The sequence below is a fragment of the Dermacentor andersoni genome, chromosome 1, assembly GCF_023375885.2.
Source record: "Dermacentor andersoni chromosome 1, qqDerAnde1_hic_scaffold, whole genome shotgun sequence".
NCBI classification, from domain to species: domain Eukaryota; kingdom Metazoa; phylum Arthropoda; class Arachnida; order Ixodida; family Ixodidae; genus Dermacentor; species Dermacentor andersoni.
This window is the reverse complement of record NC_092814.1, coordinates 105,160,974-105,186,794: the sequence shown is the minus strand read 5'-3', so window position 1 is coordinate 105,186,794 and position 25,821 is coordinate 105,160,974. Positions and strand designations below refer to the sequence as shown.

Genomic DNA, 25,821 nt, shown 5'->3' with positions numbered 1-25,821 from the left:
TCCATCCTATGTATACTTTGCAGCGATTACAGTAGTAGCTGCGACACGTAGCTGCGATTCGTAGCAGTGATAGACTTTCTTTCGCCAAAGTAGGGTGGGCAATACAGTGGCACAGCAAGCAGCTGTGCTGCCACCGGATGAAGCCACGAAGTATACATAGAGCATTGCAGCACGACCCACAAGAAGTGCATCACATTGTGCCGCGGTCACTCTCGCGTCAAGTTGAAATGCCTTGTCTTTATCACAATATTTGTCAAACAGGAATGAACGGCTGCAGTCAACAACTCACTGCAGGTGCTTTCTTTAACTAAAACGTTTTTCATAGCGACACAATAACGCCCCGAGTAAGAAACCGCGAAGCGTCGTCAACGTAAGGAGCAGCTTGCAATGGAAGCACGCTGCATGCTGAAGTAACGTTGATGAAGGGGGGCGGAATAAGTGCTATCTCAGTATGTGCATATGTAAATACAAGTGCTTTTGCTTTTCGGCTGCGCGCAGACATTCAAAAACATTGCCGGGTGAATAATCATTCAGTTATGGCTTTCAAAGAGATAAAAATGTCCCATTGCTGCCTAAATGTGACCCAGGGCGCGTGTTTTCGGCGGCGACAGCGGCGAAAAGCGTGTTGCGCGAAACGAGGCCGGCGCGAAAAGAGGCGATCGGTGTCGTGAGCGGCAGCCACGCCTGCGATGCGGCGAGAAGAGGTGCGGGGCGAAGCAGCCGCGGCCCGCGACACAAGAGCACGTTACGCCGCGGTCAGGCGTCTTTACACGGGGCCACAAGGACGGGCCTGTTGAAGCGAGACAAACGACTGCGCCTCGTGTATACATCCAAGCTCGGCCTCCATGAATCATGGTCAGCCAGTGGAGATCCCAGACAGCGCAGAAAGTGTCGAGGGGGTAAGGGGGAGAGAGGGAGCGAGAGAGACAGGACGAAAAAGAAAGAACGACGAACGAAAAGGAGGAAATCGGAGGGGTCAGAAACAAGCCTGGCCATTTGGGTCTTTCTGCGGCGGTGGGAACCACGCTTTCGGGGGCACTGTTATTCTTGTCATCTCTTTTTGTGCTTGTTGGCGCCTTCTGTCTCTCCTCTATGTGGGATTGTGAGAGAGCATACATATAGCGCATCAATGATGAAAGAGGGGGAGGAGAACCGCACGGAGGAGGAAAAAGGTAAAGAGAAAAGCAGAGTGTTGCATGTCGCCACTGAGGTTCCCACTGTAGCAATACGAGCGGTTTCCCTCGCGTGAACATTGTGGCCACGTTCACTTAACATCTCCTTGTGCTTTCTCTGCTACTCCCCACTGCTCATCTCTTCTGTGATCATTTTCTTCTTCTTCTTCTTCTTTTTTTTTTTTTCACTGGAAGCGATGACCAACCATAGGACAAGACAGAGAAGACAGCCGCAGTTAATTTTATAGTCTAACCACACTGCTAAAATGAGGAGTGTGTATTATTCTTGGTTAAAAAACCTCGTAACCAGATAAATATGTGAAAACATTGCATTGCTTGCTATCGACAAAACTACGCGAATGCGAAGTTATAACGCTTAAACTTGGCAGGAGGACAATGGTCTGTGAGGCTGGACTACGAACGGCCTCTATGGAGCATACCAATCATGTAGACATGCTGCGTACGGCAAGCCGTCAGCCAGAATGACACGCATCGTACATTCAGCGAAAGTGTCGGAGGAACGCTAACACCATGGATGCCTAAAAAGAATGATCACGAAACAATGACAATTATGTCAGTTCCCAATTCGTATCTCAGAACAATCACCACGTAATTCTTCACGTTCACAGCACTGGCGGCATGGTGAAACTACGACGGTTCCTTCACAGCGTGCATAGAGGTAGGTTTTGCGAAGATTCGCTGGAAACAACCAGGAAGAAGACTTAACAAATTGTAAGGAGGAGCAACTTCTGGACAACGTCTTACGACTTCTACATCATGGCGTCTATTTGTTGTTGACGCTGCTATGGCGTTGCGCTGGCAAAGATGCATGTATAGCCGCTGCCTGAAAAAAATCGGAGTGGATGTGTCTGACTAAGAGGCACAGGAGCGAACGACTAATCAGTCACACTACGTACCTCACAGTTAGTAATTAACACAGACACGGTCGTCAGCTCCCAAATTTAAAACTGTCATCCCGAAATTTCCAAACGTAGCCACAAATAGTCAGCCGAATCGCCGATGAGAAAAACAGGCAAGAGATTGGCTAAAGTGCGGCTAAACTACATTAGCTCGAGCTACGCAGACACTTCGAAAAGAAAAAAAGAAAAGTGCGGCTGCAGAAAGCAGCACTGCCGAATGCGTATTGTGAGTCTATATGCGTGCCCAGTAGCTATTTACTCAGTTACTCAAGTAACTTTGAGTTCCTTGCTCGTCTGACCAGATATTCGCGTGACCATTTTTCTATATGTAAATACAGCGCCTGCATTTAATTCGCGGTTACTATAGAGGCGTTGGTTGTCTATGCCTATAATATCGGTCTATGATTGCCCTCAATTGTACGGTGTTACGGTAATACGTGACAGCAGGCAGTAGTAGCAAAAAAAAAAAAGGTTTAAAGTAGTAGGAAAAGCTAAACGCCGCCTGTTTAACGTGCAGAAGGCAAACGTGGAGACCCCGACATACGGCAGCGGTTAACCAAGTCGAACACGAGAACGGCCGCTGGCATCAGCAGCCAAGGGAACGAAAAACAAACACAGATATATTGACCAAAATGACGCGAAAAGTAAAACAAGATGCGCGAAGAACGGCTGACTGTGCGCCACCTGAGACTGTCCGACAGCGAGGCGGAGCCGCGATGAAGCATACCCCCCCCCCCCCCCCCCTTGCCAGTCCAGCGCTGGTCCGCATCGTCCACAATGGCTCGGAACAGGCCGCCGGCTCCAGCAAGCTTTCCTTTCTGAAGCGTGCGCTTTGCATTTCAGCTCCGTTCACTTGTCGATTATTGCTTCAACGGCGCTGCCTGTTGTCAATGCCACCGCTCTTTCGAACGTTTCCTACCCTCGCTTTTCAGCCGGCGCGAGACATGCAAAAGAAGCCGCCACCACCGCTGAGAAAGCCAGCAGCGGGAAAACTCGGCAGGGCGAAAAAGTAGAACGAAGTGAAAAAAAAAAATAGAAAGCAGGCGCGCAAGCACGCAAACAGGTAAGACAGACGTTTTCAAAGACGGCAGTTTTTGTTGGCTACACAACGGCGCCCTATAGGAGCGCCCAGACACAAAAATCGGAGCAAAGGCGGGGTAGATAGAAGGAAAGCTTTTTTTTTTTTTCCCGAGCCTTGAACTTGACAATGAAATCCCTAGGGGGCTTGCAACCTGTGGTCACACAGTCTCTGCGCAGTCTGCGCTCAACGGCAACACGGTGAATACGTAGCGACCGTTTGTCCGCATTCTTTTTCCCAGTGAATAACGCTCAACACCGTGTGCAGGAGAAACACTGCTCCGGCAAAAAACGGCAGCCCAAGCAAGCAGGCAGATCGAGCGAAACCTTTTTAGGAAAGCATGTGCCAGTACATTACATCCAGTGCTCTTGCAGTCAGATTAGCCAAGAGGGTAAAGTGGAAGCAGACCTAAGTTCTCAGCAATGGCCAGCTGCCTTATCATGTACTACGCGCGGTCAGTCGCGGACAGTCACGTAAAATGAGAAGTATACCCCCTTATAGATTTGTAGAAGAAAAGCAATATTCACACCCGCTCGAGTAATGCCACATAAAAAAGCATTTCTCAAACGTTCTCGTGCGATATGCAGCCGGTCACGATCTTAACTTACCTTCAAAATCGAGTTAGTGTGTTGTAGGCGTCGTACAAGTGCATGTGCGAAAGAGCCACTTCGTATCCGCGTACCTGATACCGCTTACTGTTTGGACTACATGGAGGCGGTGGCGGCCTGCTTAGGATAACTGCAGGACGAAAGCCTCGCCCAGCGATCCCCAGTTACCATTGCTCTGCGTCAGCCGACTCCACCCTAAGCTTTTTTCATGTCATCACACGACCTCTGCCATCTCCTATAGTTCTTCCCTTCCCTTGGCACCCATTCTGTCACTCTAATAGACTTGATCTACGCATTTCCTGCCCAGTCAAACTTCATTTGTGTCTCTTAATCTCAACCAGAATATAGCCAACCCCCGTTTCTTCTTCACAAGGCTGTCGCGTGTCTCTTAACGTCACGCATATATATTTTTCTTGCAAGGGTACGCAACATTGTTTCAGTTTTCCGCATATCTTCAAATCTACCCTTAGCGCTTCCTGGTTCATGTTTCTTCGAGTTTTTTGCGTCATCTCCAATGTCAGAAAAGGAGAACGTCATTTGCGATACATAGGAGGGCGATATATGCCTCTTTAAATTTTTACGTCTCATGTTTCTAAATCTAGCATCTAGAGCACTTTTTTAAGATTGCAGAGAAAACAAACGAAGTATTGCGTCTGTTTTCCTCTCACCCTTTTCAACTTGTATTTTTTCACATTTCTTGTGACGAATTATAGCAGCCGTGAAATTCCAGCAGATACTACATAAGACATTCAAGTGTGCTTCGTCTACCTTTCACTACAGAGTGCCGCCATGAGTGCTGGTATCTCTACTGAATCGACAACCGTTTATTTTTCGGATGATGGTGGCGTGGAGTAGAAATGGAGCAGGCGGCTCGTGTACTTAATGTCCTGACTTCTAATTCCCTTCCAACGATTAGACATTCTAAGGTTTGGAGTGGTGCCTGATTCAAGCAAGACAAGAAATGATAATGCGGAGAACAACTATAAGCTAGACTTGTCCAGGTGCACCCATATTAAGAAGGGCCGCTTAGCCTAAAAAATACACCACTGTGACAGAACAGGAGCTGGCCGCTCTGGCGCAGTATCTTGACCAATGCCTCCTAAAGAATGATCCAGCAGGACTACATTTGGGGCACATTTAACGTTCACCGACAACTCCGTACAGCGGTTATCTGTGTATTACTGGCCCAGGGAAATCCCGAGGGCAACCCATGCCACTAGGCGAGAAAAAACGAGCGACTTCGTGCTCCACACTAGACAAAATGAGGAATTATGGCATAATTCTACACACACAGAACAGAGACACGAAAACTTAGCAATCTCAGCGACTCACCCATTAAGTGTAGTCTTTGTGAGGAACCACCCTAGGAAGAGCCGGGCCACGGCGTGGAGGATCTGGGTGCCCAGCCAGTTGGATTTTTCCGTGCTCCGGTCGAGAAAGGCCTGCGTCTCAGCATCAAGCTCACACTGTACGAAGCGGGAGCGCAGGAACTCGTCCTCCAGCTGCTCTGCATCGATGCTGTACCACTGCGACGTGAAAAAGTAAGGTGACGCTGTTTAAGATGTTTATATGTTACAAATTATAATACAAAAGTTAATCAAGGGGCGAACAACTAAGTACTTTCGGCCGTAAGTGCACTTTGCCACCGGCCTGCCACCTTCAGTAATAATATGTTCAGCATCGGAATCGCTTGGTATTTGCTCTTACGAAAAATTCTTGCGTAAGAGCTTTTTTTTTTTTCTGTGTGAATGCGAGCCCAGTATCTGTGCTCATGCCAGTTTGCACTGAGGAAGAAGAACAGAAGTAAGACATGAAAATTATAGCGTACGATGCACACAACTTTCAGTTTTACTACTTTCTCTAAGTACTCGAGAGAGACAAGAAGCCCACGTACCCACAACTACAGAGCGCGACAACTGGAGATGAATTCAATGTGTTACTTTGCGGCTTACCTAATTCATAAATTAGGTACGTCGGGCGGAACGCATTACACGCACTAGGGCGGAACGCATTAAATGTAAAACAAATCCCAACAGGCAGCGAAATTATAGATAAACGAGGTTCCTGAGCCTGAATCAATGCTTTGGTGTGGATATTTTCTCATTTCATTCCTGCTGAATACCACAGGCCCGACATTGAACCAACGCACTGGCAACACGCAACGCGAAGCAACTGGGCTCTTGGGCTATACAATTTTCGTAAGCAAATGCCAGACAATAACGACGTTAGGTATATTCAGTTCAATTCAATTATCAATTCAGCTCAACTTATCATTAGCAATGCCAATCCGCCAGTTGCAAAGAGCACTTACGAACGAAAAACTTTGTGAATTCGGCCCCTGGTTCTTGTATGGTAGTTGATATTTGTACTGATTCATCCTTACACATGTGTCAAGGCCGTATTTAAGGCAATAATTCCTATGTAAAGCTAAACTCGTAAGAGAGTCGGCGGCCGCGACAGGCTACACGTACATGGTGAAAGTTCTTTTTTTTAGGCAGTGCTGACCAGGTCGCGTCCTGAGGACCAGCTTTCATATATATATATATATATATATATATATATATATATATATATATATATATATATATATATATATATATATATATAGGTGTAGCCTGCCAGGGTGAATGAACGGTTGGACCATTAGGCACCGCACTTTTCTTTCTGTTCTTAAATTTGCGTACGGATCCACTAGAAGATGCAGAAGGGCCCCTTTGCGCTGTGGAAGTACCATATGCACGTGGAATGACATGTGGGTGCAGACGTGACAAACCCGTCTGCGTTCATGCTCGGGTGAAATTTGTAAAAGAATGAAATATATTGTCAAACCCTAAAATAATTGGTTCAGTGCCAATAAAGACGCAACAAAATTAAAACTAAGTCATGTTATGATATACTACACAACGTTGACTTCTTTCTTCAATCTCCTTTTCAAAAAAAATTCGTCAAGCCTGCAAACTAATGACTTGGATGTGCGATCGAAAGGAAATTTGATATGTAAACTAACGCGTTAAGTTCAAAAAAAGAAAAAGAGCACACAAAAAAAGAAGACAGGTAAACGCGTTGCAGCAACGCACGCGGACGATCCAAGCACAGAGACTATAGCGTATGCGACTATGACTGGAGCATGCATTAGTCCTTACAAGACCTAAACACGGCCAGAGACTCGAAATATCATTGTTACATATATACATAAAGCTAAACAGCGCATTATATTGCACAAATGCGACTAGAACAATGAGTTAGAGATGTTCGTCAACAACTTGCAAAGGTAACCATCAACACGATATCCTCGTTTCCTCCCTCGTACAGAGGGCTCAGACCGGGAGGGCGCGCGCGTGCGGAAGCTAACGTCTCAATCCCCGGCGTCCCCAGCACACATGTAGCGTGTATCAGTGAGGCGATCTTGGGGAAATTCATTGTCGCCAAACCCCTTACGGTGTCAGTGAGCACGGTTGTGGTGGTGCCCGGCTTCCCTAGCGCCGGCAAGAAAGCCACCCCGTTAGATCGAAGAGCCCATAATAGCTCGCGCCACCGGGCGACCGAGTCTTAGGCAGGAGGGGGGTAATACGAAGTCCCCGTGCAGCACATTATAACCCCATCCACATTCGGAGGAAAGAACCACGCGGCACCTGCCAGCGCCGATGCGCTCGCGTGTGCTCTGGCCTCTTGCGCCCATCTGGGGAGCTCGGCTGCTGGTTGCGCAACGCCTCAACCCTGTTCTCTAACCCCCCTCCCCCCGCTGCCTCCGCAGTTCCTTGGCAGCACCCCCGGGGAGGAGGCGCTGCGCTCCCCTCCATTTTGGGGAGAAAGGGTTCCGGGGGTGCACCATTGTGTGCCGTCAAGGGCCTTCCGCTCCCGCTTCTCTGCGCCTATTAGCCAGTGTTTCCTCGGCGCGTGATGGTCGCATTGTGCGCGACGTCGGCTCCGTGCAGATAGCGTCGCCACGCATCCCCAGTGCTGGCACGCGGAAGAAGGGACGGCGCGTGTTCGCGTGAAATCAACTCCTAATCGACTGTGAAAAGACACCGGTTTCCCAGAGCGGCAGCTCTTTGCGCGCGTCGTGTCGTTACACGCGCCGCTTGGGTGCCGCCTGAGCAGCCATCGCGAGACGCCGCTTTTCTGTTTGCCAGGACTGCTGCTCTTTGCCACGGTGTGGCGAGTTCGCATAAACGCTGTAACGAATGGGAAGGGTTTGCCGATGTAAGTGCGCACGCGAGCGCCGTTCTCACCTCTGTCAGAATGTGACTGACCAGTGAAAGCCACGAAGGTGCTCGAAATAGTTGCAAGCTTTGTTAGCATGCATTTAATACAATTATTATTATTATTATTATTATTATTATTATTATTATTATTATTATTGCGTCCATGGTAACCACAACAAATAAGGATTGAGCCGCCGTGGTTGCTCAGTGGCTATGGTGTTGGGCTGCTGAGCACGAGGTCGCGGGATCGAATCCCGGCCACGGCGGTCGCATTTCGATGGGGGCGAAATGCGAAAACACCCGTGTACTTAGATTTAGGCGCACGTTAAAGAACCCCAGGTGGTCGAAATTTCCGGAGTCCTCCACTACGGCGTGCCTCATAATCAGAAAGTGGTTTTGGCACGTCAAACCCCATAATTCATTTCTTAAAAAATAAAGTTTGGGTGAAATTAGGTTATCTGCAGAATGATGCCATAAGTTACCTACAACCAACAATGCCGTCAAGTTTACTGCGTTCAGTCTGTTCGTAGTTTATTCTAATCATCGATAAAGATTAAAAAATACTTCAGGAAAGTTTATATCAGAAAACTGAAATAATTTATTGAATAACTTGTTGGTGCGTGCGACACACGTACGAACAATTTCTATTAGCAAAAGGAAGCCATTGTCCCCGAATCCAGACAACCGGTGGTGTTCATTTCGCTTGCACAGGTTGCGTCAAGGAAACACAGTTTCGTACGTTCGCTGCAAGGAAAGATAAAACTCGTAAATGCGAAGTTTGCGTTCACATACAAAAGTGTAGTTTGCTTCCACAGAAGGCAAAAAAAAAAAAGAACGACGAGTGTATAAGGAAACAGAGGCAAGGCAGCTGCCATGAAATATAAATTTCTAACACGCAAAGGGGCAACGCTGCATGGAAGGGCAAGGTGGGCCACGCATCCCCGCTGAATATATACAGTAACCCGATAGAGGAAAGTTTCACGAGGGAGGCACACGCCTCAATCGACACAGGAGCCGCGGCGGTGGTGGCGGCGGCAGCAGCAGCTTGAAAGTCCCACCACGGGCGCCATAAAGGCCGCCAAGGTCTTGCACTTTTGCAAATGAGGCCCAGCAAGAAGCTTGCCTCGCAACATCTTTTTTTTTTGGCCGCTTCAAGCTTCCTCGAGCCCCACGTACCACAGTGAAATTTCTATGGCATTGCTCCCACGCCGGCGCATGGCTTCGCCAACTTCGACGCTCGCTGCTCTTCCGCGCAGGAAGACGCGAATACAGAAGGGAAAAAAAAAAACAAGAAACAAGAAGAAAAACAAGAGAGAGAGAGAGAGAGGGAGGAATTTAGAAACAAAGTACACGAAGATAAATATCCTCAACGGGTGAAAGCATCCTCCACTCTCAAACTGCCACTCCTCCATAAATCCAGCGTCTGTAGCGGTCGTTTCCTTTTATTAGAGTCGTTACTCAATGCGCCCTTGCCGTTGAAGCCGAGGGCCGAGCATTTAACCTGGAATGCGCTCCTCCGACAGAGAGAAGAACTGAGGAACGGGTGTCAGGGCGCGGCGCGGGCACCCGAGAAACGCGCGCTCGTAATAACGAGCTGGCGCAGCCTTCCCCTATACCCGCATACGCACTCGTCGGGGACCGCCCGACGGTTTCGTCGCCTTTTCCACCCAGGCATGCTCGCGTGCTCTCTCTCTCTCTCGAGGCTCGCTCTACAGGCGCCGTGCGAACAAGCGGATGTACGGGCAAGGGGCCTCGTTGTACACCGCGCTCCCCGTGACGAGAGAACCCGTTAAACTAAGACCCACCAGTGCGGCTCGCGGAACGACGACTCGCGGCCTCGTACACGCACTCTTGTGCAGCACGCGCGCCCCGTTCATACATAGCGGCTCGTACGTAAATGAAGCTTCGCGCTTGCTACTGTATAGTGCGTTTTGTGGATTGTTCTCCGCACTGCGCGACTTCTTCGGTTGAGCAGCAGAAGGGTCACAGGAGTGAGTTCCTGCCCGAACCGTTAGACGTGCTTCGTCACGTGTTTCCTTTTAAGGATTACGGTGCGAAAGATGGACGGCAAGAAGGACGCGAGACAGAAAGAGTTCCCAGATTTATTACTATAGCGATGGCTACCTTCATGTACTTAACGCACCTCTTGGCCACTAACGTGACAGCCACCCAGTTCGACAACTTTTCTAAGGGTTGGAACACTCTTGAAACACTCAAAGATATGTCCATTCAGTTTCTAGATATCAAATTGATATAACTGCAATGAGTGAACGCGAGTTACGGGCCTAAACCCCGGTTCAAGGATGGACTCGCTCTATTTCGCAAGCACCCATTCCAAGTTGATAAATAGCGGGATCGTTTTCGCCTCGCTGACGAAAGCATATATACGAGCATCAGCTTCCGTGCCACTTTTACGACACAAGTTGCTGGAATTTCTCGCGCAAGTTATCCCCTCAGTCTGATCTCTAGCGAGATCATATCGCAAAAGTTAAACAGCGCTTCCGGAAAATGCGACGGTGCGCGAAGCAGACATCGTCCCGTGCTTGCGATTCCACACATTCATGCACAGTAGGATGACTGATTTAATATGAAGGTTGTTCTGTCTGCGCCATATTAGTATTTCCAAAGTGTGCGCCATGACGAGTAACGCACGCCAGGAAATTCACTACCGACCATGTGACATAGTTCGCCTCTGGCGCGCGCAGTCTATACGTTATTCTGCTCAGTTGCGGGAAAGAACACTACAGCCAAATTGGCCAATGTTTCGATGAAAGGGCGCGTGAACACAAGCCCAAAAGAAAAAAAAATAATTCTGAGGTTTTACGCGCCGAAACCACTATTTGATTATGAGGCACGTCGTAGTGGTGGACTCCGGATTAATGTCGACCACCTCAGGTTCCTCAACGTGCCCCCAATGCACACAGTACACGGGAGTTTTTCCACCTATAGCCCTCATTGAAATGTAGCCGCCGCGGCCGGGATTCGATCCCGTGACCTCCTGCTTAGCAGCGGAGCGCCATAAACGCCACCCTGTTACGGCGGGAAAGAACACATACTTAACGTGAAGGCTGCGCATGCAAAATCCTGGAACCCGCCGTGGTTGCTCAGTGGCTATGGTACTGGGCTGCTGAGAACGAGATCGCGGGATCGAATGCCGGCCGCGGCGGCCGCATTTCGATAGGGGCGAAATGCGAAAACACCCGTGTACTTAGATTTAGATGCACGTCAAAGAACGCCAGGCGGTCGAAATTTCCGGAGACCTCCACTACGGCGTGCCTCATAATCAGAAAGTGGTCTTGGCACGTTAAACCCCATAATTTAATTTTAAAATCCTGGAAGTGCGTTCCATTTTATTCCAACGCACAAACTTCCGCGAGAAAAGCAAGGAGAAAACGAAAAGAGAAGTGACATAAGGCGTCTGTATCTGGCAGCGGGACATGACACGTGTTTGTAAAGCATCGCCGTCACTCGTTGATAAAGAAATGTTATTTCGAAACTGTCATGCACTCACCTTGACAGCGGTTAGAATTTTTGTTGAATATGATGGTGACGATGCAAGTGTTTATGCGCGAAAGAATGTGGGAGCGTCCCGTTTTTGGGAGCGCCATGTGCTGAACATCATTCTGCACATGGCGCTCTTTATGTCTCAGTCATCATTCGCGATCGGCTTTAGCGCCATCATTTTTAAGAACAAATGTGTAACCAACTTGCTCAATGTAAGGCTTTACTGCAGATTATAGGCTTCGTTGATGGAATCATTGAACTGTTCTCTCACTGAGTTGTAATCAAGAATTATCCAAACAGCGAGAGGCGTTGCCCTGGTGGCAGAGATCAACCCACTCACATCTCACCTTCCTCCCTACACCCCACCACCGTCACCACCAATATCCCAACAACGCGAAGCCTGTACATATTGTACTTCTATTCGAAGGCTAGTGGCGTGATACCTAAACCCTCGATTTCGCACACAGGTTTGGAACCAGATGCCCACAGGCGGAAATGGCCAGATCTAGCCACTTTCGCTCTCACAAAGTCTGTATAACATGCCCGGCAATATTGTACACCAAAAATTCAAACGATAAGGAACGGTTAAGAAAGGAAGACGGATTTCGCTGAGTATGGAGAATGTGATGGAGCAACACCTCGCCAACTGCGAACGTCTTGAACCTGTAGTTTGGCGTTAGAATTCAGCAAACGTCGAGCGATGCTACTTTAAGCCACGTGACCACACCAGCGCGGGAGTCAAATACAAACAGGCAAACTTATAGATCAATGTAAGACTGCGTTGGCATTACTGTGTCATATTAACCATGCTCTGCCAATCGCCTGCCCCAACACCGGCTATATTTAAACTGCCAATGACCTGCTTTTATGGCGGCTTCTCCGTGACACGGCGCACTGTTTCCGGAAAGTGACGACCTCAACTATGAATATTACTACATCCTTGCATATAATAGCCACAAGACGCCACGAATGGCTTGTAGTCAGTTTCAGCATGTGTACCTAGATTCACAGGCTGCCAATTAATGTTTCAATAAAGCTTCCATATCCTTTCCCTTGACCAGCAATATATTACATAACAATACCACAATAATACATAAATAATATGCTTCCTTTGACCATGTGTAATGAAGACTTCGCATCCAGACATATGGCGCAACGCTGTGCTAATGAGAATGCTGCTGATAGATGTGACCCAACTTACAAACAGCACAAGCCAGGCGTAGCCAGTGCCGAAACACAGAATGTGGGAGCGTCCCGTTTCGAGCAATAAACATCATTCAGCACATGGCGCTCTTTATGTCTCAGTCATCATTCGCGATCGACTTTAGCGCCATAATTTTTAAGAACAAATGTGTAACCAACATGCTAAATGTAGGGCTTTATTGCAGATTATAGGCTTCGTTGATGGAATCATTGAAAAAAAACTCAATAGAGAAAGTTGGGATAACCAGTTCTCAATCAGCAACCAACAATTTTTTTTCTTCCGCGCAGACGCGCGCAATGGCGCGACAGAAACGAAACGAGCGAAAAAATAAAGAGGAAGAAGAAAGAAAGAAAACGAAGATATGTCGCGCACATTACGGGGACAACGACCACCCTGTATGGCGTCACCCGACACGCACGGAAGAAGGCCGCCACGCGCGCGTATATTCGGCGTAGAGCAAGCCACGTTGCCTGAAAAAACGGGCACGTTTCAAAAAATTTCGACCGGTGGAAAAAAGAAAAGCAGAGCGCGAGCTCAGTCTTGTCCCGTGTTTTGCGTCACCTACTCTACACGTTATGTTCCTGCCATACTGTTCGCCTTTCATTCTTATGCACAAACGCATGCCATGAACGCACGCACAACATGAATTGACAGCACAATAACCACGCGCGACGAGGAAGGCTTCGCGGCCGTTACTTCCGGGGTCAGTGACACATCCCGCACTTCCATCTAGCTCGCTAACAGGGGCTCCCCCCACTGTTCGTCTCTTTTCTCATTTCATTTTTTTTTACGCGCCTGTCGGCGTGAATATGACGCCGGAGCGACGGCATCCACGAGCCAAACACGATGAGGGATGTAAGTAATGACTACACGAACCTGGAGCCGCTACACAAAAGGGCGAGAGCGCACTCTTTAACTTCACTCGCGCAAACATCGCACTCGTTAAGCGTGAAAAGTAAAAAAAAATAAAAATAAAGAAATGATGAGCCTAGCCGCCACAACGGTGCCTCAGGGTAGAAGAAGCATCGTTACATTTTTCTCCCGTTTAAGGCAGTTGAGCACACGGCGGTTGTTTCGACTTGCAGCAAAAATCATAAAAGCGAACGAACGCACGGTGGTACGGGAACGGCCCGGACCAACGAAAAAAAACACACACACACACGCACATGACGCACGTGAAACACGCCAAAGCGGAAGTAAAACGAGGGAGCGAAGGCGCGCGCGAGCGGGGAGCGCGCCGCCAGATGCGCTTTCTCTTAGCTTCCTTCCCGCGGCAGCCGTCGTCGGCTTCTGTCGATGCAATCGGCCGTTGCCGTGCGGGAATTAATGACACGCGCCTCGGCGTCTCGGAGACAAGCGCATGAATAGGTGACACACGCGGAGCAGGGGTCGGCCGTAAACGGCGCGCCGCTCACACACACACACACGCACAGCGCCCAAACGGCTGGCTCCATTCCCCTGACGGCCGCCGCGACGTCGGTGAGCTCGTAAAGCTGTCAGTCAGCGCCGAGCCGGCCGCCGCAAACGGGGGCCTTCCTCGGCGTCTTCCTCTCTCCCGTTGAGCACGAAAGCTCTCCCGCCGAGCGTCTTCCGGGCAAAGCCCCTCTGACAGGGCGTATGGCCCGTCCCCTTAAACGAGGTCCGCAGCAGTGGCCCGGAGAGACGCGATGCTCGAGCTGGCCTTTGCCGAGCAGCAAGGATAGCGCGAAGCGCGGCAGATGCTGAAATGTCGAGTTTCTCACGGCATGCACACTCGGCGTGTAAACGCATCCGGAGCACGGGTTCTGCGAAAAGGCTCAATCGTCGCGCATTTTGTGCCTGAAAACTCCATAGGAAGGCACAACACGTCGTGCCCGTCGGCATCGCGAAACCGGCGGCAGTGGCGCGAAGCGCGTGTCAGCGAAGTGCGTCAGCTCGTTATCTTAGAACAAGAAAAAAAGGCAGGACCTCACGGTATTCCAGAACTTTCGAGCGAGCGCAGGTGCTGCGCAGCGCCGCTGTTTGCTATCACCAATAGTTAGAAGTTTCAACGCCACCTATCCAAGAAATTGTTTCTACAAGAAACTTCAGTCGGCGGGACGTAAGTTCGACTATACCTTATCAGGCGAGTTGGCACTCCTGTCTATCGTACTCCGCGCTCTTTACAGTTTTGCGCCACAGTTCCGACGCGTGAAGCAATGCATGGCAATTTAATAAATTAACGCGCGCCGAATGCTAATACCACGGTGGCGTGAGAATACGGGCTGTGCGCGCGCTCTTCGTATTTTGTTATGTGTGCACACAAGCAGTGAACGCACGAGTTCTTCGGTAGATCGACAATTACCACTCAATTTGTCGCTGTATTCAATACGCTGCAGCTGACTAAATGTCGCTGACAGTGAGGAATGGTGGTCCTTGTTTCGAGCATTACTTCTAAACTTCACAGAATCACCCCACGACTGCACATAAAGGTTGTTCATACTCCAATAGGAAAGAAATTCCTGAGTTATTGCGTAAAGCCCCAATAGTATAACGTGAAGTTATTAAATTATTGAATTATGTCGCACTATAGTTACAAGTGCTGAGCAGTTTTGATATAATTATACCTTACTCGACTTATGGGCGAAAAAAGTTCGCAGGGTGCTTTTTCGGTTGATATCCTCCCCTGAAAAGGCAACTTTTACGCAATTTGTTTTGCGTGAAACCAGCAGCTCAGTCACGCACCCAGTCACCGTATGTTATGCCACTGGTAGTAAAGGACCACGTGTGTGGATACACAGGAAACAAGCATTAATGTATTAATAAGCAAGTGCAGGACTACGTTTGTCCAGGTCAATTACTCATAGGGGACCCTGATCATGAGAAGGAAAACTAGAGAATAAAAATGGGTTGGAGTGCATACGGCAGGCGTTGACAAATCCTGACTGGAAGCTTACCACTGTCGCTGAAAAGAAAAGTGTACAATCATTGCATTCTACCGGCACTAACATATCGAGCAGAAACTTGTAGGATAACAAAACAGCTGGAACACAAGTTAAGAACCTCGCCTAAGAGGGATAGAACGAAAATTGTTAGGCGTAACATTATGAGACAGGAAGCGAACGGCGTGGATAACAAAGAAAACGGCTATAGCCCATATTCTAGTTCACATTAAGACCAAAATCGACCTGCGGAGGCCACGTAATGCGTAGGGCAGATAACCGGTGGACCATTAGAGTTACAGAATGGGTGCCAAGGGAAGGGAAGCGCAGTGGAGGACGCCAGAAAATTAGGTGGGGTGATGAAATTAGGAAATTTGCAGGCGCAAGTTGGAATTAGCTAGCGGAAGACAGTGGACATAAAAAGATGATGATGATGATGATGATGATGATGATGATGATGCAAGCCTCGTTTACTTCGGATATATACCTATCATACACTGCTCAACGTTAATCCTCAAATGTGTACTCCATTCATGCGGTTTAACATCTCAAAGCAACAGATATGAGAGGCACCGTAGTGAAAAGCTTCCGATTTATTTTGACTGCCTGAGGTTCCTTAACAAGCGCCTATACCTAAGCACACGAGCGTTTTCGCATTTTTTCCCCATCGAAATGCGGCCGCCGCGGCAGGGAGACGAACCCACGGCCTCGTACTCAGCAGCAAAACGTCATAGCCACTGAGCCACCGCGGCAGCTAGCGTTAATTCTTGAAATTCTAGTTATACCTTTTTTTCTTCTTACAATGCAAATAAGTATAGAACGTGCAAACATGTCCTGACCTGACGATGTTTATTCGCGGTTACATCGCTGTCCAGTCTGATCGATTACAGAGAAGAACGTGACTATGATGTTTTGCAGTAAGATGGAGAACAAAGCGAAGACCCGTCTAAATGATCAAACCCGTTCACGGGGCAACGCCTCATAATGCGGCCGAGTGCTTGTATGCATATCATACTCATGCTAACAAGAAAAAGGGAATGGCTAAGGACTACACAACCGTCAACCTTCTGGCACGTAGGTGCCAGAAATGGTGTGGTAACCTCCTGCCTACGTATCAGGCAGGATATATTTGATTTTGGAATATCCCTCTCTTAAGTAGTTCGATTGCCTGCGTCTCAGGTGGTGCTCCCTTAGGTTAAAGTAATTTCACAGTAGTGATGAAGTTATGAATCGTGTAAGGCACCATCCGACAACTAAGTTCTAGGAATCCCGCTAGTATGAGCAAAAAATGAAATGGGCTGAGCCAAACTACTTAAAGAAATAGCGGCGAAGGTTTGCCACCAGCTGTAGTCGGACCATCAAAGTTACCGGCAGAAATAATGGAGTGACGGAATCGGACATTCAACCGTGAAACAACGCGGCCAGTTATCAAGGAGTACCTTTCGGAAAACAAGATATGTGCAAGGTTGCAGACTCACAGTTCGACAGATGAACAGCATAGTTTAAAGCTTCAAAGTGCACATAGCCTCAACCGAAGTGTCAACTGCCGTTAAGAAATAAGGACCACCCAAAGGTGACGAGACGTCGTCTTTTCAGCACGATTCGTCATAGGAAAAGGCAAGACATGAAGCGGTAAGGCTACGAGTCTGCCGAGAAGCAGAACGATCTGGACTCGAACATCAAAGCTTTTATCACATTTATCGACAACCACGTAGCATCATTCACATGGAATGGTTGAACGATGGAACACCTAACAGTCTCTTCTTGCCAGTTCTTGATAGCTCGTTCACGAAAATTTGTCTTGACGTACCTCTACGAAATAATATGCCAATATGAACTGCCCGCGACGAGTTTCTTATAGTCAGGAGGTGGGTACTATGGCTCAAGCACCCGCGTATTCTCCAGACTAGACGTCAACTAACGTCCAGAGTGAAAACTCTCCCAAAAGAATGGAATTTGCATGAACTGTGGGTACAAGAAGAATGTTGCGAGCGCGCGACGTTAACAACATCCCGGTATGTGACTAAAAGTCATCAGGTGAACCTTGTTGAGCCGTTCTTGATGGCTTCAGCAGACGGAAGTAGTTTGGCTCAGTGCATTTCATTTGTTGCTCATACTAGCGGGAATCCTAGAATTTAGTTGTCAGGCGGTGCCTTACATAATTCATAACTTCATGACTACTGTGAAATTAACGTAAGGGAGCACCACCTGAGACGCAGGCAATTGAACTATTAAAGAGAGGAATATTCCAAAATAAAATATATCGACTGGCACGTAGGCGGGAGGTTACCTCACCATTTCCCATGGGAAATGCTGTGTCGTAACCTGCCGCCTATACGTGCCAGAAGGTGCAGCTCCTGGCACGTCGGTGTTTCGGCGCTGCAGCTCCGAAACCGCGACGCGATATGTCGAATGTGGCTTCAACATCGGCTGCAGCGAGACATCGATCTCTTGCGGACGAGTTCGATCTCGCCTCATGTGTATACGATGTGACGACACACCACGGTTTTAGCCGCTCCTCGGTAGATGGCGAGCGGCGTCCTGCTTCGCTCAGAAACAAGCTCTCCGGAAAGCAAGTCGCAGTCGGAATAGTACGCAAAGCGCGTAACACAATAGCTTAAAGGGACTGACAACTGTCCAGAATGTGTTGCGAGACGTTGATGTAAATGAAATAACTACGATTTATAGTTATTCTAGGACGAGTCTAGGACGCTGTTCGAAATTTAAGTAGGAATTATAATTTTAAATTGGCAAAGAAAGAATCATGTTGAGGATTATTATTATTATTATTATTATTATTATTATTATTATTATTATTATTATTATTATTATTACTAATTGACATTCCCTTCGAAACGGGGCGGTGACAAATAGTCACCTAGACCACTTGATTTAATCAGGGATGCTGCACATATTTTTTCTTCTAGCATTTTTCTATACATGTACATTACCTATTTTTTCCCCTCAAAACTTCTCTACCTACCTTGTATCGCTAACTATGCCTCTAACGGACCTGGTCGTATCATTTGCTTCCTTGCTTTTTTTCCACCAATACCCTAAATGTGCCTGGCATATCTCGACTGCTGACCGGTTGACGCTTCCACTAACTTTAAATATAACCGCTTTTGGAAGGTCTACGCTACCTCCGGGTCTCACTGGGTGAATCCCTTCGCATTCCATGATGATGTGCTGAGTGGTATCCGGATTTTTGCTGCAGCATACGCATGCCTCATCTTGATGCGAATATTTGCTCCGGTATGTTTTTATCCTTAGGCAAGCAGCGTGACCCTCAACTAGGAAGGGGTCATCTCAAAAACGAGCAAGTAGCGCGGCCTGGCGGTGAAGTATTGGTACTTCCGATGTAGTATATGAGATTACTGTAGGTAAGTCGGTTGTTATTAAGTACAGCATACTTATTGCTTTAAAACTGCAGTTCATTTATTATTAGGCTTTTGCGCTTTATTCTACGCGCGTTACGAAGTAAAATAAGTGCACGCTGACGAGCGACGCTGCCTTTGTGGTAACGAGTGGAGCGAGAGTGCGGGCGGAGCTGTTCAATGCATGGCGGCGCACATGATGCACATGAGCTAGTTTGCGAGTTGGTACCCCCAGTTCTGTTACCTCTGCGAGATGCAAAATGCCATTGACGAATTGTACCACGAATGGGTGCGAGCCCTGCAATAATAGCACTACTGGAATATGCTACCACTTAGCTTCGCTTGGCTAAAATAAAAAAAAATGCCTGGTGCATGCAACCAGCAAAAGCACGGCCTTCGAGATCGGTTTTTGTTACGTTGAGGGACCGCGCTGGGGTTTAGATTCGGACACCACCTACTGCTGTAAAAATAATCCACTGCTTCATAAAACACGAACCGCAGGAACATCGGTTTGATAAACAACACGTTACTTTCTTACAGCTAGAGCTGCACTTGTGGTCTGCTTCCCACCAATGCCGGCGTATAAATGTTATTGCGCTCACCTGTCACTGTTGCCAGCGTGTTCCTTGAGCGCGACTACATCCTCAAGCCAGATGGGAAAGCGCTAATAACAAATGCTCCACGGCGTTTTCCGCGTACCAGCGTATGCTTGGACACACAGACCAGTAAGGTCTCCGTCGGACTTAAAAAAAAAAAAACGGTTACCCTAAAAATTGGTTTTCAGCCCCTTTAAATGTAATTTGGATGGACCTTCACAATTATCACACTGGATGACTGAATGCTCAGGCTGCGTTTGTCATTTCTACAGAGAGCTACAGGCAATGCATGCTTTCGATTTATTCGATGCATAAGTGGCAGCCCTTGGGGAAGGCGTGGGGGGAAGGCACGGGCTGTTAAGAGAAAGCGAAAGCGCGTACAACCATATATCACGCGGCAAACGCAAGAGCAGAAGCGCGATAAGAACCCTTTGTCATACCGCGACACGTGTTCCATTACAGCGAACTGCGCTATGTCCTGGCGCTGCTCACATAGTGGCCGCGCATCGCGGTAATGGATGGCGCATCGCGCGGCAATACAGTATTCTAATAACTAACACGCATATTGCTACATTCATTGCTTCATTAACGGAAAGCGGCACGGCGTTGTTGTCATTTGTTGCAAGAGCCAACTTAAGCAAGGAGTTACGGAAAGCTTGAAGACAGAATAAAAGCCAATTAGCTTGAAGATGCTCTGTCAGCAAGCGGAAAAAAGTTTTGTGTAATGCACGTAGCTCAAATGTAAACAATGCCTGTACATTCGAAGATGCGCTCGCGTATTTTCAGTTATCAGTAACGACCAGGGCTCTCATTCAAAGAAGATATACCAGCCAGTCGTGATGACGGACATACTAAATTAGCGAAAGCTGCGGGTCAGTGCAAAGTAGCACTTATGAACGAAAAGCTTTGTTAATTCATACAGGTATAATGAAGCATATCTTTATAGTTTTCTTCTCATGTATACCATGCCTCTTCTATGTAGAAGCCCGCATTTTGATTTAATAATAGGCTTAGTGTTGGCTTTAGTGCCTATTTTGATGTTCGTGCATTTACGGCCACAATTTAGCAATGAGTTCACTTGGCTAAGAACCAATGAAGCAGGTGTAATTAAACTTGGAAAAAATATTGTGCATGCCAGTGGTGATGTGTGGGCAGAGTTATAATTGTGTTAGGTAATCAGGCGCGTTGCGGAATATTAGTAAAGTTATTAATTACGGTTTACAGCTCGATGGTATATTAAATAACACGTCGTTTCAGAAAGAGCAGACGTATTAAGCTGACACTCGGTGAGAAAAAAGTGTCTTAGGAGACACTTTTTTGTGCTTTAAGAGCGTCGTAGGAGATTATCAAATTTGTTTTAATTTGATAATCCGTTTGATGTTTGTCAAGGGACTAAAACACGTTTGTCGTATGCGAACTATAATATGCGTATCATGATGAAATTTTGTAGAAGTAAAGGATACATTGGGGGACATATGCCGGAGGAATTTAAGAGTTGTAGGGATATTAAGGGCACTGTAGAAATATACAAATTGCCGTGCGAGCCTTTGTAGCGGCGCGACTATCGAATCCAAAGCAGGCGAAGAAGATGGGCTCACATGCAGGTAGCGCGAAAATAGAACACGACAGCGCTCTCGGCCTGAGCGGCCTCGGTGTCGGCCGTTCCTGAGACCGCGCTGCACCATGGCTCGCCGACCTAAATTAATCGTGGCCATGGCTGCTACCTCTTCGCGCCGCCCCCCACAAATTGGTGACCCGGACGACCGAGCCCAACCATGTCAGCGTCAGCACATCGACTCTACCAAGGCGAGAGACTTGGCCTCGCGCGGTCCGGCAGACGTCCCGCGGTTGTAGGGTGTCCGGGAATTCTACATCGACATGCTGGATATTCAAGACACGGCAAGAAAGTCCCTGGGCTTCATCCAATGTACGCAGAAATATTTTTCTGGAAGACAGAACAAGTTCAACAGGGAGAAAAGGGTGTTCTGCAGTGTTCAGCGCTCATTAAGCATATAAGGTGAAATCCACTGACCGGAAATGAAAGAGGAGAGTGCCTCATACTTAACACATGCGAGACAGCATTCACTAACGCCAATATTTCGGTGTATTGGAAGACAGTAAAACCACACTCGCAATGGATCGATGTCGACAAAACAATGAAATGCCAGAACCTGATTATATTATTTCTTTTCTCTACACTTTCGCCATGCGAATCACTGCTATGCCGCGCGCATTTTGTGTCTTAAAACACTTGCGCAGATCTTTATAGTTTTGCTTCTTTGCGCGCTCATTGTTTGGTTGTAAGCAAAGAAAAATTACACCTACCCCGTCATCAGTCCAGCCAAAGATGACATGGTCACTTTGAGTGAATGAGATGAAACTGCCTAATACACAGTCCTCCCACTTTGAAGCCGATTTTGCCAGAATACAACTGAAGATACGTGTATTTCTTGCTGAGTATACGATCTCGTAAAACCATTCGTACTCAATTATATTTTACTTACATCACCTCTTTCAGCTGAGATGAAAGAATGAGTTCTCTATAAGACAGGGCATAAGAGGGAATATGGCGATTTTACCGGCAACACTTTGTTAGTGGTCGCGGGCTTCGGCACCTGCATGATGTGCATAACCTTGCAGAAAATTACTAAGACATTCCGTTAACTGAAATTAAATTACCAACTTCAGTGTGCGCACTGAATCTGCACTAAAACCAGCCAGCGTTCAACTCATGCTCACTAGCTTGCTAGAAATCCTAGAGACTAACGTTAGCTTCAAGAACATTCCGTCTCCATAATGCGCCACAAGTTAAATTAGCGGATCAGGCATTACTGCTCCAAAGTGCACGAGAACTCCTCTTTCTTTTTTTTTTTTTTGGGGGGGGGGGGGGGTGAGTAAATGCGGCGCTACGCCAATACATTATTACTGCATGTTACTGTGCTAGTTGGTTCATACTTTCCTTTCGTGTAAGCTTAGTCGCAAGTGGCGCCCGTTCTGTTCAGTCCACTTTTTCTATACAGTATCTTCCCCCTTCCCCCGCCCGCCCTTCTTATTTTACACCAAAATAAACTGAGTTTGTCCGCCACACATTTGAGGGTGAACATTTTCATTTATAGCAAGGGGACACGTCCCGGCAGTGACGGGCCTCAATTCACGAATTTTTGCCAATGACTTGTATTATTTGTGCAAAGGCCGCAGCAGTTTCTTCAGTGCGACATTTTTCACGAAGAGTAGGGATGTAGTTCCTGTATAAGAAGCGTTATGCACGTTATACCTACAGTAACTCATAATGCAAGTGCGTGCGTGCGTGCGTGCGTGCGTGCGTGCGTGCGTGCGTACGTGCGTGCGTGCGTGCGTACGTGCGTACGTGTCTGTGTGCTGTATCGTTTTGTCTGTTCGTTGTGCAAAATACCTTTAAGAGGGTGTGTTTGACATTTGAACTATAAACGAACGATCTGAGCTGGTTGAATGCAAGGATTCCTTTCACTCAATTCTATTCCTTTCTTATCACCCATCGTTAATGACCGAATGATTATGGCGAGAACGTAGGCGGAGCGCCGCTCTCACCACTGAAGAAGCGCGAAAAGGAAAACAATGGGGATCAACTTGTTCAGTTATACCAGACCTGGCCTCTACAGCTATCACTTAACCATCGAGCACTATCTACACATTCATAACTCGAGCAATAACTTTGCTCAGTGCTGAATCACTGCGCAAGATATATATTTCTCGTCAACCATCCAAGGGTCACCGCAACGAAATGCGATATTGAAATGCACGCACGACGAAACGCGGCTATTGAACCCATTCAGAATCACTGCAACGTCCACAACAAAGGCGAAATCGTTTTCTCGCAGAATAAACTAACATAGTGGTAGTAAATCAATGACTAGAACTGTGAAAACGTTACTGCTAAATTTTGTTCTGCAAGAGCTATTCTTTCACGACCTAGCAGACATAAAGATCCGCGCGAACAGCCAAGAACAGCGGCAGTGAATAATAAACAAAACAAAATGATAGGAAAGAGAAACCACCCGTAACAATCGGAATCAACGGGCATCCGTGACGAGAATGCAGTACGCGAGCCATGACGATGGGCTAGCGTCGTATGCCACCGGCCTTCGGTATTCCGTCGTCATTTCCGGCGCGCACGAAAGCCAGGCGTGCATGTAGAAGCAGCGCCCTGGCAACACTGTCGTTATCATATCCGCGCGTTACTGCCACGTGCGACGGGGGGCGCGAGGATTCGCTCGACTCCCGGAGCGCTGCGCGCGCACGCACGCACAGACGCACACTAGGGACAGACAAGGCGGCGAGGCGAAGGGCGCTACGCCGGCAGGCAACGTCGTTAGGACCGAGGGACCGCTCTGCAGTCCTGCGGGTCCACGTGGCGCGCCGTAATGGCAAAGGCGAAGAAGGAGCCAGGGACAGGCGCAGGGGGAGAGGCGGCGGTGGGCGCCAAACGCCCCGGAGCGGACGCGCAAGAAGAGGAAGCAAACGAAACGCGGCAAACAAGTTTCTCATTTCGTTGCCGCGGCGCACTCCTTCGGATCGCAATAATGCAGACGACGACAAAACAGTTTTTTCGCGTTCCTTCCATCGCGCCGGCTCCGCTTGCGTGAAGCCCCGAGTGCCTAAAAACTTCTGCATCAGCATTCTTGTAGCCATTTCTTATTTTGAACCAAGCGAGGGAATCGATACTGAAAAGTACAGCTTGGTGTTCAAAAAAGGAAAAGCGGGAAAAGCTAGCAGCAACGCGGGATCTCCATGAGCCCAGCATCCCAGCGAACAAATGAAGCGGGCACAACAGAGAAAAGAAACGAGCGGAGAAGAATGAAGGGGAACTTAGGCTGAAGATGCGGGAGGAGGGGGAGCAAGAGGCGGAGAGGACGGGGAGGGGAGAGCGAGCCAGTGCGAGAAAAAAAAAAAAAGAAGGAAGCGAGAGAGCGTAGGAGCGCTCTAGGGAGGGGAGGTCAATCAGTTTGCATTCCAATAAACAGAGCGCGCCAAGAAGCGCCCGGGCCGAAGCGAGAGGAAGCGCCAGGATGCCAATAAAATATGGCGGCCGGCTGAGAGACGGAGCAGCGAATGGAAAACTAGACGGCCAGCGCTTGGAAGTGGAGACCTGCTCGCTGCAGGAAGGCCACGATGAGACAAGCAGTGGTAGGGCAAGAGCCGTAGGTCCGGCCACTGGTTGGCGCAGCGATGCAAAGCCGATAGAAGGAACTAACTGAGCATATGTTAGAGCGAATAAAGAAAGCCACAATAAAGACGCAGTTACGTGGCGTAAACTCCACACGTCATCCTCGGATTATTTGGAGCCAGGAATCCGCATATGCTTTCGGAAGCGCTCATGGTAAAGCTGAAGTTATGAAGGTGCAAAAGCCTAATCTGTATGATAAGCACGCGTTATCCGATCATAGTGAACCAATACTGTAAATAAGATTTTTCCCCACCAAAGGAGAATCTTATGTCGAGTATAACTGTGTTAAGCTACTTAATTAACCGCGGTGAGTTCTGCGGCTACAGGAAGAAGCATGTATTGGAACTTAAAAAGCGTTAACATCCCTAACGCGCATTAACAGTCTCTTACAGCAGCGAACATGCGGATTTAAAAAAAGACAACGCGTGGTAACCTAACAATGTTCTGAATAAAGTAATAATAATAATGTCAGCTGGTGCCAAGGAAGTGAACGTTAGCTTTTCTTGGTGTCATTAGGCGCTGAGTTATTCTATTACCATTCGTTCTTTTCTCGTTGCGCCTTTACATCCTTTGCCTACTTAGCACCTGAGTGACAAGCACGTTGTAGAAAAGTTGAACATTTCTTTGTAGTTTTATTTCCGGAACGATATACGCTCGTCCCGCGAAATCTGATAAAGTTCAGCTAAAGTTCTAAGCTGCATTATTATTGCCCTCATTAGCTTTCGCGGGCGTAACTAGGCGCACGTATATACTATAGAATGGCGCCCAAGGAACATACAGCGACACATGTTCCGTTTCTGTTTAACGCGTCATGGCCATGTTTGACGCGGATGTTCAACGTTGGGCACGAAAATCGCAGCGTGAAGAATAAATACAAGACTTTAGACATTTGACTATCAAGGGTTCTACTGTCGTCATATATTCTTGCGACCTCATGGTTTGCGTTTCTGAATAGCTGAAGCATGCGCCGCCGGCAGGGAGAATCACCAGCGAACTAGACCTTTCCAGATGCCACAACGCGTATGCGAAACAGTAACGTCAGGGAGGCTTGTGT

The 25,821-nt window shown here is 47.9% G+C and overlaps 1 protein-coding gene and 1 long non-coding RNA gene across 2 annotated transcripts in view; one reads left to right on the top strand and one right to left on the bottom strand.

Annotated features, from left to right (window-relative positions):
* Nucleotides 1–25,821, top strand: part of LOC129380553 (uncharacterized) — a 76,644-nt gene that overhangs the window by 28,685 nt on the left and 22,138 nt on the right. The gene's annotated exons all lie outside the window — the stretch shown is intronic.
* Nucleotides 1–25,821, bottom strand: part of LOC126543302 (protein-L-histidine N-pros-methyltransferase) — a 209,970-nt gene that overhangs the window by 164,381 nt on the left and 19,768 nt on the right. Inside the window, exon 2 of the mRNA XM_072286550.1 lies at nt 5,111–5,304. Coding sequence (XP_072142651.1) covers nt 5,111–5,304 — 194 coding nt within the window. The remainder of the gene's footprint in view (nt 1–5,110; nt 5,305–25,821) is intronic.